Source organism: Eutrigla gurnardus, assembly GCF_963514095.1.
Source record: "Eutrigla gurnardus genome assembly, chromosome: 13".
In the NCBI taxonomy this organism is placed as follows: domain Eukaryota; kingdom Metazoa; phylum Chordata; class Actinopteri; order Perciformes; family Triglidae; genus Eutrigla; species Eutrigla gurnardus.
The window spans coordinates 21,960,249-21,981,369 of NC_139936.1; the positions used below are offsets into that span (position 1 = coordinate 21,960,249).

Below are 21,121 nucleotides of genomic sequence, written 5' to 3' on the forward strand. Positions count from 1 at the left end.
TGCACAGCAGAGCTCTGTCGCTCATTGCCACGATAAAGAGACTTCAGCTGCTGTCTTCTCTCTCATCCTGTCATGTCAGCGTCTCACCACTTGAGGGAGCAATAGACCAATCAGACCAATCACATCGTCCTACTTTCAGCATCCATCAGCCACTTCTTTTTTCCCCTTTGTCCCATTGCCTCCTGGCCTGGTTTTGCCTGAATCTTAGTTCCTTGTAACTAATACATTGTTTAGCCATACCAACTGGTTTTATGTTGCTTCTCCTTTCACTAGCGAGCTGGATCATTACACATGCATTTAAATTAGGCCTACTTACCAGAACAGGAGAGGGTGCCAGAGAAGCCCACAGGAGGAGGAAGTAAAGGTCAAGGCTCAGATAAACCACCAGCAGTGGGAAACACGGACGGCCATAACTCACTGGAAACAGAAGCACACAGACTTAGGTACAGAGGTTAACTGAATCTGCCTGGAAAGAAACGCAAGGTTATTAACGCCCCATTGAGCCAGACCATATTTATAAAATGTACATCTTTTTACTCAGGATGGCCCGCCGCCCAATCAGAGATGAGTCATGTCAATCAAAATCAATTTATTCCCACCACGTCCTCAAAGTTATTTCAAGCAACCCATTTATATAAACACAAGTGCAATCTGCTGTCACACACATATAAGGAAAAGATGCCCAATACAGAAGACAGTGATTGGAATGAAAGCTGAGCTCAAACATAAATGTAGTCACAAGCAAAAATGGGAAAATGCATGTGGACTCCTACTCATTAGTCATCCATCATCAGAAATTCAAAGAGATGCCTCTGATTATGATATATGAAATAGTCTGCTAGCAGGCAAATCCAGTGACCGTGAACACTGAAAGGAAAGACGTACAATATGTGAATTTTCAACTTGGAACATAGCAGTCACAGATCCCAAACAGGGCCTCAGGGACTAAAACTGTCCAAAACAAGATAATTAAACCAAACGTCCCAACGCGCATGCGTAGTGACTCATCCTGAATAAACTATCTTTGGCTCAGCGGCCCCTTCGAGTCTTCGTCTCTCCAAAACACCAAAATAAAAGTCATGATGTAAGTTTGATGTTAACATACACAGCCTGATTACACATTGGGTAGAGTTGTGCCGTTGAATAATTAGTTTGATATCATATTTCGAGTTTAAGGACGTAGAAAACAAGTTACCGTGGCTAACCTTAAAGTTAGAACCCTGCTAGCTAAAGTCACTTGTAAGAGATTGCTAAGCTAATTTTAGCTAAACTACGCTAACGTAAGATTTATTTTGTGATCGAAGCACTTATTTTAGGTTCAAGTTAAAGTAATTTGTTTGTCTGTTTAGGTTTTTGTTTAGATAGTGATGATTCTGAAATAAATATTTTTCTGAAAAAATGTCATTATTTCGTTTGAATTGCTGTTTTTTATGTTTAACGTCGCAGGTCTAACGACACCAGACTTCCCATTCACAGTTTCTCTGCTAACAGATTTAAAGCTCTCGACTATGTCTTTGAGGTGCGTGTTCGTTGTATTTACCTCTGACTACTGTCATTAAACGTGGAGGCTAAGGGCAGACCCTTATATTTCAGACCACCACCAGTCTGAAGGTCATGATGGACTTACTGGCCCTCCCAGTACCTTACTTCACTGGTACCAGTGACCTGTACCCGCACAGTGGTAAGCTGCCTGAAGTCACCTACAGGACGCCGTGGATCAGAGGTATAGAAGTGGTCTCATGAGCTCATATAAGCACTATGTTGATGGTTGTTTTACATCCCAGTGTCCGCGTAGACAGAAAGCTCAGTCCAGTAATATATAATGTGATGCTTGATTTTTCACACTTAACCAATGTATTGCGGTTTAATTGAAGAAACTGTTTAACTGAAACAGAAAATATAATGCATTAATACACATTTCCAACACATTTCTTTTTAACCGGTTACAGGAAAGGTGATCTCCACCTGCAAACTCTTCGTCAGTGGATCTGTGCTCAGTGACCTGGGACAGAAAAGCCAACCAGATCATTCACCAGAAAGGTTCAAAACTGTCACTGTGCATCAAATAACTCTCATTATGTTTTATTGTTTTTGAGGGCTAATTTCAGTATTTATATTCCAGATTTAAAGTGACTTTGAGTGAGGTGAAAGAGTATGTGGCGATGATTCCCAGCTCTAATCCTGACTCCCTGCAGGATCTAGACCAGGATGAGTACGTTTGGCTTTCAAAAGACTCACAGATCAATAATCCATGTGAGGAATCATTTTGCAAATGGACAACTGACCAGATAAAACATGGAAATGAGACGATTCATCGAAGATCCATCGAAGATTTCCTGCTGCCTGACGAGCTCATGGTTGTTGATCACCTGCCACACTTTAAGAGACATTTGCCCACAATGAAAGCCAAACTGTCCAGGCTGAGGACGCTTCCTGTGGCCGACCCTCTGCTCAGCTCAACAGGACAGACGATCTCTGAGGACGCCATGTTCAGGTGCACATGTTCATCCTGGTGTTCGACAGTTACGTGATCAAGGTGGTTAGTGCATCCTAAAACCTGCCCATGAAGGACGAGACATAACTGACTTATTGTCCCATTAATTTGCTAGTTTGTGTCAATGTTAAAATGTATCGGACTACAAGTACCTGAGTAAATGTACTTAGTTACCTTCCACCACTGCTTTTTAGGCACTGTGCATCTTATGAAAAACCCGATGTGAAGGCCAGAGACATCCGGACATGTGCACAAGTTCACGAGGAGTTTGGTAAAGAGTCACTGATGAAAGAAGAGGTAACTAAAAAGAAACATTCTGAATGATTTTCTTCTTACACATGACATTACTTTATAATGGATTCACGTTTATTCTGTGTAGTCTCTGCTGCTGCCAGATGTAGTGGACACACTGAATCTGAGCCAAGAAAACTGCACCACATTTTCAAGCATTTGTGGTCGAATGCTTGTTGCTCCTGAACAGCTGGAGGAGCAAATCCCAGTCCTGGATGTGCTTCATAAATGTAATTAACAGCAAATAAATGCATAATACACATTAGCATAGAAACATAAACTGATACACTGGAGTCACTTTTCTCACGGTGTGCCTTATAGATGGATCCGTATCTGTGGACATTTCCCAGTATGAAGTACCAGCGGAGCTTGGCAAGAAATGCAACATGAAAGGCCTGATGGAGCGGTCAGGTGAAAGCTACTGTGTTTTCTCTGTCCATGTAATACATGCATTCATTTAACAATACAGCTACACAAAACATCTATAACAGAACATATAACAACAACAATAAATGTATACATATTGTATGTAATAGTGTGATATGAGTTTTATAATCATAGTGCAAATAGAAACCTCTGGTTACAGTGGGAATGAGGGCCGGGCCAGTTTAACAGGAAGTTCTGTGTCCTGTGCTTAAACTTCATCCGTCTCCAAGGATACGTGATGCTTCCGACTGAAATGGAGCTGGATGTAACTTTGAGCCCGAGTCCCAAGACAAGTCCAACCCAAATCTGGGCGCCCACATGTGAACTTAAGAAGGAAGAGGCCTCAGTGGTCTGTAGACGGTGAGTCAGGACACCATGCGGTCAGACTGCTTGTACGTCCTAATGAGGTTTACTTTGTTTTCACTGAACATAGAGTTGGAGTGCTGAACATTAAGTGAATGAAGAAAACAAACTTATACACGGCCTTGGATGAAATGCCAAATTCTCCTTCAACACATAGAGGATACAACTTATTACAGCATTAGGAGAGGATATGATTGACAGTGACATATTGTAAGTGTTAATATGTGGAAACGCTCTTGTCATGCAGATCTTTATTGTCAACAAGAACTCAGAAAGAGATGGAGACAGCGCTTTGGACGGCGGAGAAGCATCCGACCTTTGTGGTGGGCTTCCTGTTTGCAGGTAAATGTTTAGTTTTGAAGCTAAAGTGACAAAGTAAGTTCAATCTCTAATCCTGGCAGGGTGAGAGACCTACCCCAACAAATAGATGTACAAGGGATGTTGTGGAAAATCAAATCCGCTGTATTTTCTCACAGAGCCTCAAATATATGAACCAGCTGTCAACTTCCAGCCGCTGTCTGAAGCCTGGCAAGTCATGAAGTCAGAGAATCAGAGCTTTGTGAGTGTCGATGACAAACTACAGTCACAGAGTGAGATTGGAGCCCCACAGGTGTATTTTTGCAGCAGCCGTGAGTTCACAGAGAGCATGAGGCCGGAGTTTCCCTCCACCACAGAGGAGAAGATGGAGGAATTCAACAAAATATCACCTGAACATGTGGAGAGTGAGTCAATTAATTACTTAGTTGACAAATGTGATAATCAATTCAATTTGCAGGTATTTTTTTAAAGTAAGCAAAAAAAAATGTTTTGTTGTGTACGACAGTAAACTGAACCTTTTTGGGTTTTGGATGGTTGGTCAGAGAAAAGAAAGCAACTTTAATATGAACAATAAGGCTTTGCTCAGTCATATTAGACATTCTGCACTATTTTCTTACTATTTCATACACTCTGGAATTAGTTGATTTCTGACATCTCATCTCCTCTGGTCTCAGTCCCATCAGTCCTGATGAATCCCAGAAACACTCATTTAACTCACCTGAGGAAATGTGAAACTGCTTTTCATGCTGAAACTCCTGCCGACGTCAGCTGTCTTCCAAAAGCAATGATTGCCGGTACGTCTCAGGACGCCTCCCTGATGCACACCATCAACACAAACGAGAGGGAAGTAAAACCTGCTGCTGCCACCAACACCAAAGATGAAGTTTCAGACAAGAAGTCTTCAGAGGTTGCAGCCATGTTGCCTTCTTGTAAGGCCGACATCCACACAGGTAGAGAGGACTGTAGGACAACGCAGTGTGTGTCCTCCAGGAACGATCACGGAGGTCTGCCGGTTCCAAAGCGTCCACCGGAGAAGGACCTGGACGCTCTGTCCACCTTCATGATGCTGCGATCTCAGCAGACGGCTGCTGTTACTGCAACAGCTCAGCGCTCGCCTCCAGGTACTCCTTTGGATGCAATGACTGAAAAGATGATGCATTCGTTAAGTGTCCCTCTTATAAAGCAGAGAGGATTTTTCTTCAGTACATTTATTCTTGCAGCCCTACTTTTATACTTTACCCTCCTAATTACTTGTGTTTTTGTATGTCTGTATACCACACACAAATATGCATTATAGGCTTGTGTTAGAAAAGGAATCTATATAAGAATCAATATTACCTCGACAGATTAGTAAAAAGTATGATATTCGGCCTTCAGGGAGTTTTTAGATCAAACGTTTTTGTTTAAGTAAGTAAAATAGAAATATGAACTGCCATTATTAAAGTTACTTTATGTAGGATTACATTTTCTCTTGAACTTTGGCTCCACCTGGTGGTCATATCAAGAATGTCTTCATGTATATAAAACTCCATGTAGTTGAATTAATTTTATAATTGATGTTTATTTCTGTAGACAATTATGAATAACAGAGAATAAACTATTAGTCAATTAATCAATAAGTCAATTGATAAAAGTTGCAATAAGTCACTATTTTGATAATTGATTAATCACAGTTATTATAGTTACAGTTAAACTATCTGGGTCTAGCTTTTCAAATGTTAACATTTTCAGTTTTTTACCTAAAAGCTGAATATATTTAGGTGTTGCACTGTTCAGACTCAATTTGCTGACATTTTGTAGACCAAATGATAAATAGATATATAAAGCCAATAATCCGTAGATTATTCAATGATGTAAATATAATAATTAACTTCAGTAAATATAATAATTAACTTCAGTAAATATAATAATTAACTTCATTAAAGTTAATTAATGTAAATGGAATTTTAAAAATTAAATTAAAAGGTCAGCAAGGAGGCATTTTCAGTGTTAAATATTCTTCACTTTGATATTTATGTGACAGTAATGATGGTCTAATGTCTCATTCATGTTGCACAATGTAATCTCATCTCATCCTTTTTATCAGCACAAAACATGGACCAACAGAAACTACCATCTGATCATCATCAGCCTCCTCCAGAGCAGGTGCAAAGGTCAGACCAGATGCTGATGTATGTGAGTGGTGCCGTGTCAGCAAACGCTACCAGAGAGCAGAAAGCAGGTCAGGTGACGGGTCATCTCACCAGTCATCCGCTCCATCAGTCCAGTCCTCAGAACACACAGGACAGCAGAGTAGTTCAAGTCCAAGCTTCTGGTACGAAACCAAATAATACACCCAACGTGTTCAATTGTCTTCATTGGAGAAAAGCATGAATAAGATGGTTCAGGTTTGTTATTTAAGCTCTCGCTACCATACAGACAGCCAGCTGCGTGCCTACTGTGAGCTGCTGGCCTTCGCTCAGCCTTGTTTGAGTTCTGCCAAACAGCTGGGGCTCAACTTCGAGGTGTGGGGACACTTCAGCTGCCTCGCCCCGGACCAAACTCACTTCCTTCTCAAACAGCAGGAGAAGGCGCTCTGCAGGACACGTGCACAGAGTGCAGAGCTGGTCGCAGGTACAAAATAGAATCACATCATTTTTTACAAACTTATTTTTGGCTTGCAGCTGTTCATTGTAGTACAGGGCTATCCATTAAGTACATCTATGTAAGAATATCCCTCTGCTGGCCTTGTATGTACAGATCAGGAACGTCTTTTCAACCAGGCAGCTCTGATTCATGTGCTTGTGACCTTCAAGGAGCTGCTGCTCAAGTGTGACCTCCGTACTGCATTAGGTCAGCAAACAGACTTCATCACTTGACTTTAAGGGTTTTTTAAAGTCCATTTCTATAGTCAATATCGGAATATTCACACATGTTCATGTATGTGATCCGTCATTGTGCATTTTAACAACGTAACCCCTGCGATGTTCATGGCCTCTTATGCACTAAAGAGTACCTGACCAAGGCCGCTGAGGCGTGTGCAGAGCAGAGTCTGGAGCAGCTTCTGAAGAGGCTGCAGATCATCCTCTACCTCAGTCCCAAGAGCCAGGAGTCCGACCCCAAACTGCTGGAGCTGCAGCAGCTGCTGGCCGCATGGCTGCACTGCAGGACAGCACAGAGCACCATGGAGAAAGTCAGTTTCACCAGCATCCATCATGTTTTCAGTGTTCATTGGCGAAACACTTGATGTGATCCTGGTTGATGTCTTTCTGTAGATTCTTGTCATAATGTCAGTCGAGTCGGACGACATCAGATCTCTCATCATCAGCAGTTTGAGCCACGTGATTGGTGAGCAACCCTTGATATACGCTTATTATATACCACTGTGGAAACAAGACTCGGGCTACAAACTCACCGATCAGAAGCCAAAACAAAATGTAGCAGTAATACATCAGTTTGCTTCATTCCTTCTAACATTATTATCAATACTTAATCATGTGTGTATGTGTTGTACAGTTAAGTATGCTTGTTTTCTTGTCATCTCAGGTGCTGCAGTAGCTGCAGTTTGTCCTGAGGATGACAAGAAGAAACTGAATGGTGCCACCGTGGTCAGCAGGTAAAAATGTTAAAAAATGGTTTCATTACGTCATTTAAGCACGGCCAAATTCCTCATAAATCACATCCAGAATTTGTGTTTTGTTTAAAGTACTCTTTATTTGGAGTTTTATGAACATTAGGTAAGTGGTTGTTTTGCTTTGTTTAAAGAAAGCTGCTATGTCATGTGTTCTCACTCCTGTTCCTCCAGCGTGTGCAACAGTGTGTGTGCGGTGGTGTATGAACAGCATGTAGGACCCGACTTCCCCTGGAGCTGCTTCTCTCTGGTGGTGGAGTACGACCGTCCAGGCCAGTCGCCGTGGGCCTCAGTATGCAGAGAGAGGAGCATCAGTCACATCACCTTCAACACAATCATCTCCCACACCGGTCAGCTGCCACCACGTACTTATTATTCTCACTAATGGAATATATATTTCTCTAAAATGTGTCTTTTTCCCAAAAGACAAGCAAAAGGCCTCGTGGTGCCTGGAGGATAACGTGCCACATGCGTTGTTAGTCACAGAGGGGCTTCTCAACTGTCCACTGCTGCTACAGACACTTGAATCCGGGTAAATGTTCCCGTTCATCCAGTCAAAACAATATTATGATTTCTTTACAACGACTAAAATAGACTAAAATACTAAAAAAATATCAGGATTCTGCTCTAAATATGATAATCTCTTACATGATAATAGTATGAATAGGAGAGATAAATAGTGGGGTCAGTCGAACATAACAACAAATTTGAGTTTGCTTTCATTAAGCCATGTTATATATTTTAAGAAGTAAAAATCTTCATGCATTTACAGCCTTTTTACAAACTGTCAATTGCTTGTTTCATGTTTGTTTGTTTGCTTCAAATATTATGTTTTGTCTGACAAAAAGTCCAAATCTGGAATTTGTTCACTTTACAATGATATAAAATAGAAACACATTTGAGTGATTTGAACCATAGAATAAATACTTAATCAAGCAAAGAAAAAACCCTCCAAGTATTAAATCAATGATCAAAAGGGTTATTCATTAATTTTTTACCAAACGCATAATCAATGAATTGTTTCAGATACTGGTTATGCTCGTGTATCTCCTCACCTCAGCTCCAAACATCAAAGAATGATAACCATTTATAGTCGGGTTTTTATGATTCTACGATCCTTGCCACTAGTGATAAGCTATCACTTAAACACCACATGGTGAACGGTGGTGTGTGTTGTGTTCAAGGTTTAACATAACTGTGCTGGAGAGGAGCCACTGTCCATCCCTGCAGATTCTGGGAGGAACCCATAACTACGCTGTGATCACAGTGGATGAAAGCACTGCTATCATCATTCAGGTACCAGGGAAACACACACACACACACACACACACACACACACACACACACACACACACACACACACACACACACACACACACACACACACACACACATCTCCACTGAGCCTCTTGGGTATTGCATGAAAAGAAAAAAAGCTGTCCATCTTAACAGCAAATTCCAAATTCCGTTTCTGCAACTGTGTGTGTGTGTGTGTGTGTGTGTGTGTGTGTGTGTGTGTGTGTGTAGGAGGCGGATGAACTGTGTCAGGACCGAGCCAGTGAGGGATTAGTGATGAGGCTGACTGCTCTTTCTTTGCAATACAACTGCTGTTGGTTCATCCTGCACAGCAGAGACAGCCAGGGAGGAGGGTCGGTGTCCACACACACACTAAGACACATGCGTAAATACAGCATGAACCTGAACACACACACACACACACACAGACTCACCATTACTGTCCGTCTGTGTGATGTCAGATTCTCCACCGAAGCCTTCAGCAACTTGGTGCTGGTTTATTCATCTCTCGTGTTGTTCGGCATGAAGTCTGAAGATCTAGACGTCAAGGTAGAACACAAACATGATTCTTGTTTTTTCCACTATATTCATATAGAATCTCAAAGCCAGAAAATAGTGCTGTATATAATATAATCATGTAAACGTTCATAACAGCATTTAGTTATTCTAATTAGTCATTAAAATGTAGTTACTGGCACAAATATGTTTTTAAATAAAATGAGTCAAAACTTCCCTCTAACCACTACATCCTGACAAATGAAATTAACAGCGATGCAAACACATGTACGGTGGAAAAAAGAGCGCTACCTGAAGCGGGGGAAAAAAATGTGACAGTGTAACAGCCTCAACACAATCATGATGAAGGCTTAAATAAATAGGAATTCAATATAATAAATTAGAGACAAACGGATATTTACTAGTAAAGTCAAAAAGTGCCATTCACCCTAAGAGCAAGTTGTTCCTGTCCCTAATTAGTAGTTAATTTATTTATTAGTGGCAGCAGTGGGCCTAATAACGTAAGCCACTTAGTCGTCTGCTGTGTTTGTCAGGTGCTGATTGTGTCGGAGGTGATTCAAATAGCCAAGTGGATCAGCCAGATCTGCTTCCACAGCCTGATGGCCAGTGAGAAGGACCCTCTCAGCTACCTGGACCGAGACTGGCTGACTGTCATTCCTGCAGAGGTGAACATCCACAGGAAGTTACAGAGCAGTCTCGTGTTTTATTAACCACTTGCAGGATGACTTGCCTGAAGGCCACTTAGATGACTTTCATGTTTACCCCCACCTGAAGCTTTTTTCTATTATGAGTTTGTGTCTTGCTGTTGTTTTCTTCCCCTCCAGGAGGAAAAGTGCCTGTTACAGTTCCCGTGCATTAACCCTCTGGTTAGTCAGCTGATGTTGAGGAGAGCCCCGTCTATCCAGTGGCTCCTGGGGGCTTCTCCGTCTCAGCTGGTGGAGCTGCTGCCTGAGGTGCCTCATAAAGTGCTCAAGGTGATCAGAGATATATCACTACACTTAAATACACCATGTTTACCCTGTATTTTGCTTTTTTGCCTCCGTAGTAATATATTTCATGTTAGTGGTTCTTACTACAGGGGCTGGAAGTATGTCAGAGGTTGAGACTGAAACTAATCGATTGATCAACTTATTATTGCTGCTCTATTAAGAATGTGTTACTGCAGTTCCCAAGTATTGTGTCATTAGCATGTCAAAATCATTATCCCATACCATAAACTTCATTTCTACAGGACAGTTCATACATTGAATCTTAAATATAATGTACAAAAAAAATCTGTAAAAATAAGGAATCAATCTTTTCAGTGACATTCAATCTGTTCTCTCTGGTTTTAGCTGTTCAGTGACATCACCTCCCTGAACACACCGACCCCAGACCGGCAAGAGTGTCAGACAGACATCTCTGAGACAAATCACCACACCAGCCCCCCACACAGCCCCTGGACCACCACTTTTGTCACTGAGCACATGAACTCTTACCCACAGCCAGAGCCCCCCATCAGCCCCTATCCAGGTCTATTCTCTAGCGAACACAACACCAGCTTCCTGTCTGGAGCTGACCGCAGCTTCTGTGAACCGGACCCAGACTGGATGGTGCAGGAGGGCAACGCAGATTTCAGACTCGACCTGAGTTCTTCCTTTGGCAGCCCAGATGGTCGCCTCCAGAGTGGCTGGACGAGCAGTGATTTATGGGCCGGTGAGGACAGAGGTAGAGAGGAGGTGTCGTCGGCTGGCTGGAGACGCAGAGCTGGAGCAGTGGGTAGAGTGGTTGGAAGAGGAAACGACGAGTGGACACAGAGGGGTGCCACAAACCTCAACGTCGACACGCATGGAGTCCAACTCCACAGTCCTTTCAAGCTGGACTCCACATACAGCTCTAGCCCCAACATGCCGCAGCCAGCCAACAGTGACTCCCAGCAGCTAAATCCCCCACACATTCCCTACGCTCTGAGCCCTCCTACAGAGGTCGCGCTGTGGGGTCAAGGTCAAGGCAGCAACCACTTCTTCACCAGTAGTCGAGAGGCAATGACGAGTTCAGACAACTATGACTCCAAATGCTGGATAGGAGTCCAGAGGAAGAGGAGGGGCGAGGCTGCAGGTTTGGATGGAACGCGCTGATATCATTATAGGAGCCTTTTCATCCACTTGTTCATGAATGGAAAAAACTAGGCTGTGGCTCAGGTGGTAGAGCAGGTTGGCCAATGTTCGGAGGGTCGGTGGTTTGATCCCCACCCTTGTCACTGTGTCATGGTCATTGTGACACTTCACCCAGCTTGCCTCGTGTGAATGTGTATGACTGCTGTATGTTTGAGGTGGTGGTCAGAGGGGCCGTAGGTGCAGGATGGCAGCCATGCTTCCGTCAGTCTGCCCCAGTGTGGCTAGTTTACCACCACCGACTGTGTGTGAATGAATGGAACTTGAAAAGCTATATAAATATATATAGAATAAAGCTATATAAATACATATAGAATAAAGCTATATAAATATATATAGAATAAAGCTATATAAATATATATAGAATAAAGCTATATACATTGAATCAATTAATTAATTCTTGATTAAATCAAGACATGCATCAAACATATAACTTTAACCTCTTTTTTGGGCTTTTAAAGTTGAGCTGAAGCGGCATTTCAAGAGCATCTATCTTGCGTACTGTGAGTGAAACTGGATAGGAGGCGGGACGTGATGTGGGAAAACTGTGTTTTTGGAATAATGATGGGCTCAACAGCGCGGTGCACCTCCTAATATGGCAGTGATGCGGTTATTGCAGCCCTAGCAGGGATGTGATCTAGAAGGGTTAACCAAAAAAAAAAATGTCAGCTTGACCTTTTGGTAGCAGAAACATTTGATTCAAATTAAATGTCACATTGCCATTACGCTGCCTACATTGTTCTCCACCCTTTGAGGTTTAACTGGTGCCATTAAAGCATCGCAGAGGAAGAGGGAGAAAATTACATAATTAAAAAGAGCACTAGACCGGAGAATTAGTGCCTCCAAGTGTTTATCTTTACAAATCATGTCTTAATATTCACATAATGGATAGTGGATGGAAACGCACATTCATTTGCAATTTCATTTTGTCAATTTTCTGGAGAATTGGTTGAAATTTGTGCTACATTTGCACGCATGTCTGTAATTTTAAGCTTGAATTTTATTCAACAGATATTTCCTTGTTTGTTTTGCAGTGTTGACACCACTGAAGAGGAGGAGGTTAAGCTATGAGAAGGTGCCCGGCAGAAGTGATGGACAGACGAGGCTCAAACTATTTTAGGCATGAATACTTTGTTCATGTGTGTAAAGGCAGGACGGTTTTAAAACGTTTAAGTTATTATTTGCATAATTCAAGTTTGGCTCGTTTCATTTTCATTCAGATGAAATTAAAATGTACTTTGCCTGGTTTGTCTGAAAAGAAAAGTTGTCAACTAAGTTTCCCATGTTTTGGATAAAATGTCTATTTTTGGCATATATTCTATAATTAACAAGCAAAGGTGCTCTTGTCTGTTGTTTTTTGTTTTTCAGAAATTACATGCAGTAAAATGCATTAATTACAGACAAAATAATAATAATTTAATATTTTTAGTCCAATAGTTTAATAATATAAATTCTGATTGTTTTGCTAATATTTAAAAATATATTGTTTTGTGTATTTTATTTATCGTGTAATGAGTTGTTTTCAGACTTTTATGCTTTAATTTCACAACACTAACGGTGATTGTGATATGCAATTTAAATCAAACTTACAACCTTTGTTTGTTATTTTACATATTATTTATATGTCCTGTACTGTTAGGCATTCAGAACTGGCTGTTGGTGTATAAACAGATAATAAATGCAATTATAACACAGTTGCAATTTTCTAAAATATGTCTTCATAATTTAAATTGTCATTGTTGAAATAATAAACAGTTAAAATGCCTTATATCTGCTTACAGCTGCATCATTCTGTTATAAACTATTTATTTTATGTTTTCATTCTAAGTAATAAATACGGGTGATGTTTTTTGTTTGATGTTTTTTTTACAAAATAAGATGAATTATCAAGATTACAACTGTGCACATTTTGTTTTGGTTTTCCTCCATACCGAGCATGCTCAGTAGTGAAAAACAAATTGTGATTCATGGTTGGAGGAGTGGGATCGAGGGTCTTTCCCAGCTAGCAGCTGATAAAGCCTCTCATTTTAGCAGCTCCAATGGTGGGGCTTTTTCTTTTTCTTTTTTTTTTTCATTTAGTGAAGCAATCCCCTTATCATCGTCTCTCAGCATGTGGAGAGAGTGCTTATCTTCACGAGCCAGCAGAGTGAAGCCAGCTCCCTCAGGAACGATCCCCAGACAAAGACAACCCCGAGGGACATCGACTCCAAGCCTCCCTGCCTCCCTGCCTCTGGACAGCCATATCCAGCACTGGCAGCAACCATCAATAACCAGCCAGTTTTTGGGTCGTTTTTTTAAAAACATCTCTCCGGCCTCTGCCTCCTAACAAGCAGTGGACAAACAAAGAGACAGACTTAATGTTTGTTTCTTTTTAAATGGCTCAGGAACAAAAGCGGTGGGGCAGGATGGCCCCCATCTGAAGGCTCAGTAAAAAGCAGCAGTAATGGTGCAGTAATTGCCCCCGACTATACTTAAAGACCCGGACTGAATGGGACAGGGGTCGTGTTGTGGGAATTGACAGGCTGTGTAAACCAAAGCCGTCCTTTAGATTTGGATCCTACGCTGACTACAGCTGGAAAAGGTCACACATGTTATCTTCCATCGCAGGCAGCAGTTAACTCACCTGTGTGTTTCTTCTCTGTAAATAAAAGCCACACAGTCTAAGTGGGGGGAGGGAGGGGGTTCCCTGTTACTATGGTGCACACCCTTAAACCAGAGCCCATTTAATATGGGAACCAATGATGTATCTCTGAAGGAAATCAGCATTTCAGTATTTTGACATAACAGACATTGCAAAATGTTAATGAGAAGAAAAGAGTGCAAGCATTAGTCAACATTGGTCATATAAGTAGTAATTAAGTGTACAGTTTATACTCACAAAGTATGGGCAGACCAATGCAACATTTTAATTCAGATACATATTTATTGGGATTGTATACCGGGCCTTCGTTGTATTTATTCCTTCTAAAAAAATCAATTCAAGGTTTGTATTTATTTACCATTAAATCTTCTGGTAGAGAATGTAAATTGACTTAATTCATTTGCAAGCAATGTCACTGCAGTTTGCAGCGAGAGGGCAAATTGAGAGTCATCAGTTGAGACTAAAACTCATTTATTTTATTCATTTTACAGGGTGCCAACTGTGCAATAAAGAAATACAGCAGTAACCTCTGTTGTTTAAGCTCCCTGCTTCCCGACCTGACCATACCAAACTGGCTTCATGAGTCGTCTCATTTAGCCTCTCCCTGTGTGCTTGCGTATTAAAATGCTAAACTTATGCTTATAGTGTAATTTATTCCACAAGTGGCGTCATAGCTCTACTCCCTTATTCTGCCTTCAGCCCCGACCAGCATGACAGAGAAATTACAACCAGTCAGGTATAATCTTCACCTAGCTTTGTAGGTGGGATGAACGTTAACTGACGGTCTACGTCGCCGACAGTGAGTGTGTCTGCAGACCTTCAGTGGATGCCGGATGGAGCCGGAGAGCGGCAGGCGCCTGGCCTGCAGGTGCAGCCTCTTGGACATGCAGCAGGGCCCATGAATGGCCGATTCAGAAAACAGCCCCCATCGGGCCCGTTCTCCAGGCCCGGGGCTAATCCCAGCCCCTAATCGGATTATGTAAATTCCTACTCCACACAGAGACTTTTATGGAAGGCTGCGTCTTTGAAACAACACTTGAAGGGTGTAAAAAGAACAGTGACAATTGGTTAAACTAGACTTTTTTTTTTTATCTGAACGGAGGTCGAAAGTGGGAGGCAGGGAAGGGAAGGGAAGGGGGGTGAGGTGGTTGCAGAGAGGTGAGTCGGGACGCTGTAATTTATGTGTGGCCGCTTGCAATGGCTCAACAAGATTACCATAGTTATAACAAAACCCATATTGTTCAACTGTCAATCTGGATATGGTATTTTTACCTTTTGTGGTCCAATCAGGCTTAATTCAATAGCAGAGCAGGCAGCGATATCAAGGTCTTTTCCACAGTGCAGGGGATGGTGGGTTGTCCATGCCTAATGTCAGAGAAACAGAAAGGAACAAGTGTCCACAGCAGTAAGAGAAGGATCAGAGAGATGAACGTCTCAGTTTCACTTCAATGGGAATGCATTTGTCACCTTTGGTGCAAACCTTCAAGGATTAAATGAGCAATGAATCATAAAAGCAGCATCAAATAGTCACTTAAAAGGCTGTTGAGAGAGAAAAAAAAACTGAATCCCTTCAAATGGCATCGAAACACAGATGAAAATCATTTAAAGTGATGATTTATGGACAATATAACCATAAAGCCCCCTCCATTGGTTCTAAATGATAGCGAGGGGAGGGGGAGGGGGGTGTTAACAATCACTCCTCAGTTAACACCAACCTCACACACAATGGCACAGAGGCTCCACGACAGCACACGTCACACAATAGGGTTCACCCTGCTATAAAATGTGGGATGCGAACATGCGGCAGTCTTATCCCCATCCCTCCCTCCCTCCCTCCCTCCCTTATAGTCTCTCTCTCTTACTCTCACCCTCCCTCTCGCCATAAGAATCTCTCAGCGAGCATGAGAAGACACAACTGAGTGGACATTTCACACCGGACCGCTGGACACTGATGACCTGCGGAGGGCAACGCTGCCATTGAGATTTCTGCAACATTTCTACACACATACAGGTGAGACGAAGCCTCTCTTTTCTCCTTCAGGACATGCGTTTCCATTTTGGTCACGTAAAGAATCAAACAACAAGAGTGTAATGCAGGCAGACGCTGTGCATTTATACCAGACTTCGTATGAAGCAGGTCTTATTATCTGTTTATTATGATCATTTATGACAATAGTTTTGTCGAACAGCTTTGATTAAACCAGAACGTCTCTTAAAAGCCCCATTTGGTAATTAATAGTGCCACGACACATTTGATACTTTGCTTATAATGCATTATAATGTAGTCGTAATATGCATTTTATGGTTTTTATTAAAATACAATAACTGTCAACTGTTTTAACCTCTTATATTAAACTGTGTTTTGCAATATTGTGAGGAGTTTAAATTGTTGACACACATCAATAACAATATTGTGTGTTATAATGCATCTATTAAATGTATATATACTGCCTGTAAATGCTTAATACTGGAGGGGGGATTAAGGTATTTCAAAAATCTATATTTATATTTAAAGCCAAACAACCCGCTTGAATGTGAAGGATTATCAAACAAAATTAATTCTGGTCAATGTTTCTAGGATTTTTTAAAAATAATTTCTATCAATATTTGATTTTTAAAAAAGCCAGTTTTCTTCCTGACAGACTACTCGCTCCTTCCTGTCAGTCACCTCAGAACTAGCATTAGGATTAAGCCAAAAGTGATCAGATGGCTTGTTTAACCAACAAGAGTTCCAAACCCAAATATATCCAATGTATTACAAAGACATGCACAACATCTTCACATATAAGAAGCTGGAAATTGGACATGTTTAAAACCATTATTTTATCATCAAACCAGTTGCTGATTCATTTCCTGTCAATTGACTAATCAATCCATGGACTCCTCATTGCAGCTTTACCCAGAACCATGACCAGGAAGGTGTTCACCAACACGAGGGAGCGCTGGCGCCAGCACAACGTCAACACCGCCTTCGCCGAGCTCCGCAAGCTCATCCCCACGCATCCTCCGGAGAAGAAGCTGAGCAAGAACGAGATCCTGCGTCTGGCCATGCGCTACATCAACTTCCTGGTGCAGCTGCTGGAGAGCCAGAGCGGCCAGCCAGCCAGCCACTCCCCCAGCGCTCTGCTCACCTTTCTCAGAGGAAACATGGAGCAACTGCATTCCCCTCCACACGCCTGGGCCCTGACCAGCGACACCGAGGTCCCATCACCCGGATCCAGCTGCGACAGCTCCGAGGCCTGGTAGAACCACAAGACACGGAAAAAGAAACTCCTGAGTGGACCATCGGACCCTTTTCCTGGGTTTAGAAAAATTACTTTCATCAAGACACTTTCTTGTCCCTGCATTTGTCGCCCGCGTGTGACTCGTGTTTCAAAGCAGGAGATGCAATATTGTGTGATATGTGTGGACTCCAGGCGTGGAGGAAAATGTGGGCACAGCCTCCATGCTGATCAGTGTTGAAATATGATTTGCGGGTGAAAATTAATTTGTATTCTGCATGGAATGGCTGTGTAAACACCTGGATGTACAATATTCCCCTCATGTCTTCATGTTAATATTCCTTGTTGCCGGCCAGCCTGGAACTAATTTAGTTTTGCAATGACGGGTGTTTTACCGATGAGGAAAATGGAGGGGATTAAGGAATTTCTCATTTCAAGCAATAGGTTCAGCATTTGAATAGATAATGGCTCAGCCAATTCTCCAGACTGCAATCGTCTCATAATAGCCAAGGGCACTCTTTTTTTTCTTTTTTTTTTTTAAATCGACATGCTGTTTTTTTTCTTGAGGAAGACTAAATCTGACCTTTATTTTCATTTACCAAGGTTATGTGACTTCAGAAGAAACGCTTCTGTGAAAGATGTGTGATGTTTTTCACCCGTGTTAAACAACAGTGTTCAGTATTTGTTGACTTCAGATTTATGATTCTTACTGTAGGACTGGGCTGAGGAGATTTCGGCAAAACGGACAATCCTCTTTCAGTGATTATATGCTTCACCACACAGATATCCCCTTCAATGTGTTTTCGTTGAGGTTTGGTAAAATACGCATGTCATATAGCCAAAGATTATGAATTGATTGTCTACTGTGAAGAGTGTGCTAATTTTCTTCTGATACCTCTTTTTGTAAGTTATTTTGGTGTGCTTGTGAATATACAATATGTTATTTATTTGAACTATTTATTTAATAAATGATTTGTTAATAAAAACACTCTGAATCTTTTTAATGAAAGAGGTCACTCAAATAATATTTACTGCAGGAAATATTTTAGAGAAACAATATATTGAATATCTAAGTACACTGCAAACTTTGACCTGTGATGTGTTCACACAAAAAGAATATACTCAACACAATGACTAATACTAAAAACACATGATTGTCCCACAATGCAATGCTCAAAGGAAATGGAACCCAGTATAATATACTGAGAATTAGTACATAGTGTGGAAACGGGGCACACTGTTAAGATTCTAATGAAATTATTTCCCACCGTCTAAAACACAGCTGATGGTGGAGTTAAGAGTAGAGCTGCTGTCTCTTTGTTGGTGCTCAAAAGCCCAGAAACAACATCCACAAGTCCTGTGATGACCGTGTGGACACAAAGCTGACCTCTGCTCTCTGTCCACTGACCACAGGTCTGTGAGAGGAGCAACGAAAGTGACAGCTTAACTTGTGACCCCGGGGTTCCAGAGGTCGTTCTGGAGTCAAAGACTGTCCAGTCGACCGGCGTGCAGATGGAGCTTTCTTGAGCAAAACGTCACTTTGTTGTTGGACGCAGTAGGTGTTAAGTGTAAATGCAGGAATGACTCAATAAGGATCAGCAGAAATGAGGGAAGCCACCAATTTTTTTAAATTAATCCATTGATTGATTAGTCTGTAAATCGGAAAATAGTGAGAGAAATCCCGGTTCCCGGAAATTCCCCCAAAAAATGTATTCAGTTTATAATTACTTATCAGAGAAAACCTTTTTTTTTATTGTAATCTTTTGAAAATTAATTACTTTAGTGCCCTATTGGTTATCAAAATAGTTTTCTGTCAATTGACAAATTGACCAATGGACTGTTTCAGTGCTTCTGTTTGCACCCGTTTCCTTGTTTGCCATTTAAAGGGAGGTCAGACATTTACATCCCTAATCGCCTATTGTGACTGTAGAAAATGCGTCCTATTTTCCAGCGAAAGGCTGCAACTAACTGAGCTGAAGAGTAAACACTGAGTTGGATTGGGGCGCTTTCACTCTGGCTGTTAAACTCTGGCTAATGGTGTGTAAACGGAGCAGCGGGCAGCTGGACATACTGACTGGAGGCCTGTGGGAACTGACAGGTGACTCTTTGTAATCCTAGAAAACATACCAAATAAATCATATTGCACGGGGAGTGAAAACAGCTGTACAGTGGAAGTCTGCTTCTCTCACAGCATGCATTTGGGAGGTACTTGCCTCTTGTGCAATTTCACAGTGAATTGAACAATTTCACGCTGAACTGAAATAAAACTACTGTGGTTATTAATAGCTGGCATTCCTGGTAATACAAGTTGTAATATTATAAATATAAAAAAATACTTCTTTGTTGAATGTTTTGCTGCATTTCAAACTCACTAATGTTCAATTACTCATTTGACTAATAATAATAAAAAAGGCATTTGACGGCTTTTTGCAGACGTGCTGACAGGCTGTGAAATTGCTGATACACCTTATTTACAGAAATCACCCAATCACAGTATAAGCATTACTCTGACCTCGATTTTCTAGCAGAATTATGAAACCCTGCATTGAAAATAATAACAAAATCTGTACACTTCTCATCCCCTCCACCGCGTATATTTTCATGATGGACTATTCTCTCCCAAGTATGTGGGTAATCGTCTATTGAGAGCACATTTCCTTATCAGCGTCTAGCACACTGTCTGAATCTGTTATCACAATGGGCCAGATCAGTGCAGGCAGCCCCTCGCTCTCCCGGCTGAGGCGCCCATGAAAAAGAATTTCTGGAGTTGGGTGCCAACCGATAGGCTCTGAGCTCTTTATCCCCTTAAAGCCAATTCACACTCTGCATGTTTAAATATCTCAGCTCAACCCCTGCCCTCCCACTCCCGTCATGCACTCAAACCCCCTCCTTCTTCCCTTTCCTCTCCTTCTCTCTCACTCCTCCGCGGCGACAAGCCCAAGCGTGCACTGCCGCCGCAGACGACCTGCAGCCCGGGTGGGTGGGATGCAGGTGCAGGCTTGTTGGAGGGTGAGAGAGGAGGGGAGTCATCCATTGTTGGGCTGGACAGCACCCTCTCTCCTCTGGAGCACCCTCTGATGGGGGAGCCCACTGACAATCACGCATCCTAATCTGATTATGCAAATATCTACTTCAAAAAGCAATACGCTGTAACCCTTACCCCGTGGTGGAAAGACAGAGCGAGGAAAAGAGGACAGGAGAGGGAGCAGCAGGAATGCAGAGACGGAAGCGTAGATTTTGCATTTCATCCTTGTATTTAATTGTCTCTGGAATTCAACATTTAGTCTCAATGATTCTGCAATCGTATGCAACACCAGCAGAAGCGTACACACTCTGAATGGCCACCGACTCCCTCGGCAGGGCATTGAATTCAATATTCAAATGCTTTTTGTTTTTCCAGACGCTCCGAACCCTGCGTCAAAAGGAATCTACAATGTTAATGAGGGGGCCAGAGTCTCGATTTAGATGCCCAAACAGTCGCAGGTGACATTTCCCAAGAACAGCCCAGCCTCAACGTCACTGATTCCTTAAGACAAAGTCGACAACCCCGCCTCCCAAATATTCACAACGAGCTGACCCCTCTGGCCTCAGCCGGTTCCTGAAATCAGCTGCCTCATTCTACCTCTACATACATCTCAAAAACAAGAGTCCACGGCCATGCTGGCAGCTCTGTACTACTACTACACAGCCATCATTTAATGTTTATCTTCAAAATGAACATTTTCTAATTAGCACAAAATGAACAGTATAGCTGAGGCTGAAAAGAATGCCATTTGTTCTTCAGGTATTTGG

General features: G+C 41.9%; 2 protein-coding genes across 2 annotated transcripts; both read left to right on the forward strand.

The window, feature by feature from the left end:
- Nucleotides 1–1,617: 1,617 nt before the first annotated feature.
- shoc1 (shortage in chiasmata 1) lies at nucleotides 1,618–12,626 on the forward strand (the record flags this gene model as incomplete). The annotated part of the gene is made up of 25 exons (XM_084025722.1): nucleotides 1,618–1,723; nucleotides 1,950–2,040; nucleotides 2,123–2,494; nucleotides 2,689–2,791; nucleotides 2,874–3,015; nucleotides 3,107–3,196; nucleotides 3,442–3,571; nucleotides 3,822–3,916; nucleotides 4,051–4,296; nucleotides 4,567–5,013; nucleotides 5,979–6,206; nucleotides 6,311–6,505; nucleotides 6,632–6,724; nucleotides 6,883–7,064; nucleotides 7,147–7,219; nucleotides 7,418–7,487; nucleotides 7,677–7,852; nucleotides 7,929–8,034; nucleotides 8,687–8,798; nucleotides 9,030–9,151; nucleotides 9,260–9,347; nucleotides 9,848–9,979; nucleotides 10,139–10,288; nucleotides 10,649–11,411; nucleotides 12,502–12,626. 25 exons carry the CDS (start codon nucleotides 1,618–1,620, stop codon nucleotides 12,585–12,587), a joined length of 4,398 nt encoding a protein of 1,465 aa, XP_083881848.1. The 3' UTR covers nucleotides 12,588–12,626.
- A 3,363-nt stretch (nucleotides 12,627–15,989) lies between these two features.
- tal2 (T-cell acute lymphocytic leukemia 2) lies at nucleotides 15,990–18,280 on the forward strand. Its single transcript, XM_084024763.1, has 2 exons — nucleotides 15,990–16,119; nucleotides 17,002–18,280. The coding sequence occupies exon 2, from the start codon at nucleotides 17,016–17,018 to the stop codon at nucleotides 17,352–17,354; it is 339 nt and encodes a 112-aa protein (XP_083880889.1). The 5' UTR covers nucleotides 15,990–16,119; nucleotides 17,002–17,015; the 3' UTR covers nucleotides 17,355–18,280.
- The last annotated feature ends 2,841 nt before the right edge of the window (nucleotides 18,281–21,121 follow it).

Coding starts and splice junctions, on each gene's coding strand:
- tal2 (XM_084024763.1), top strand. CDS start 17,016: ATGACCAGGAAGGTGTTCACCAACACGAGGGAGCGCTGGCGCCAGCAC.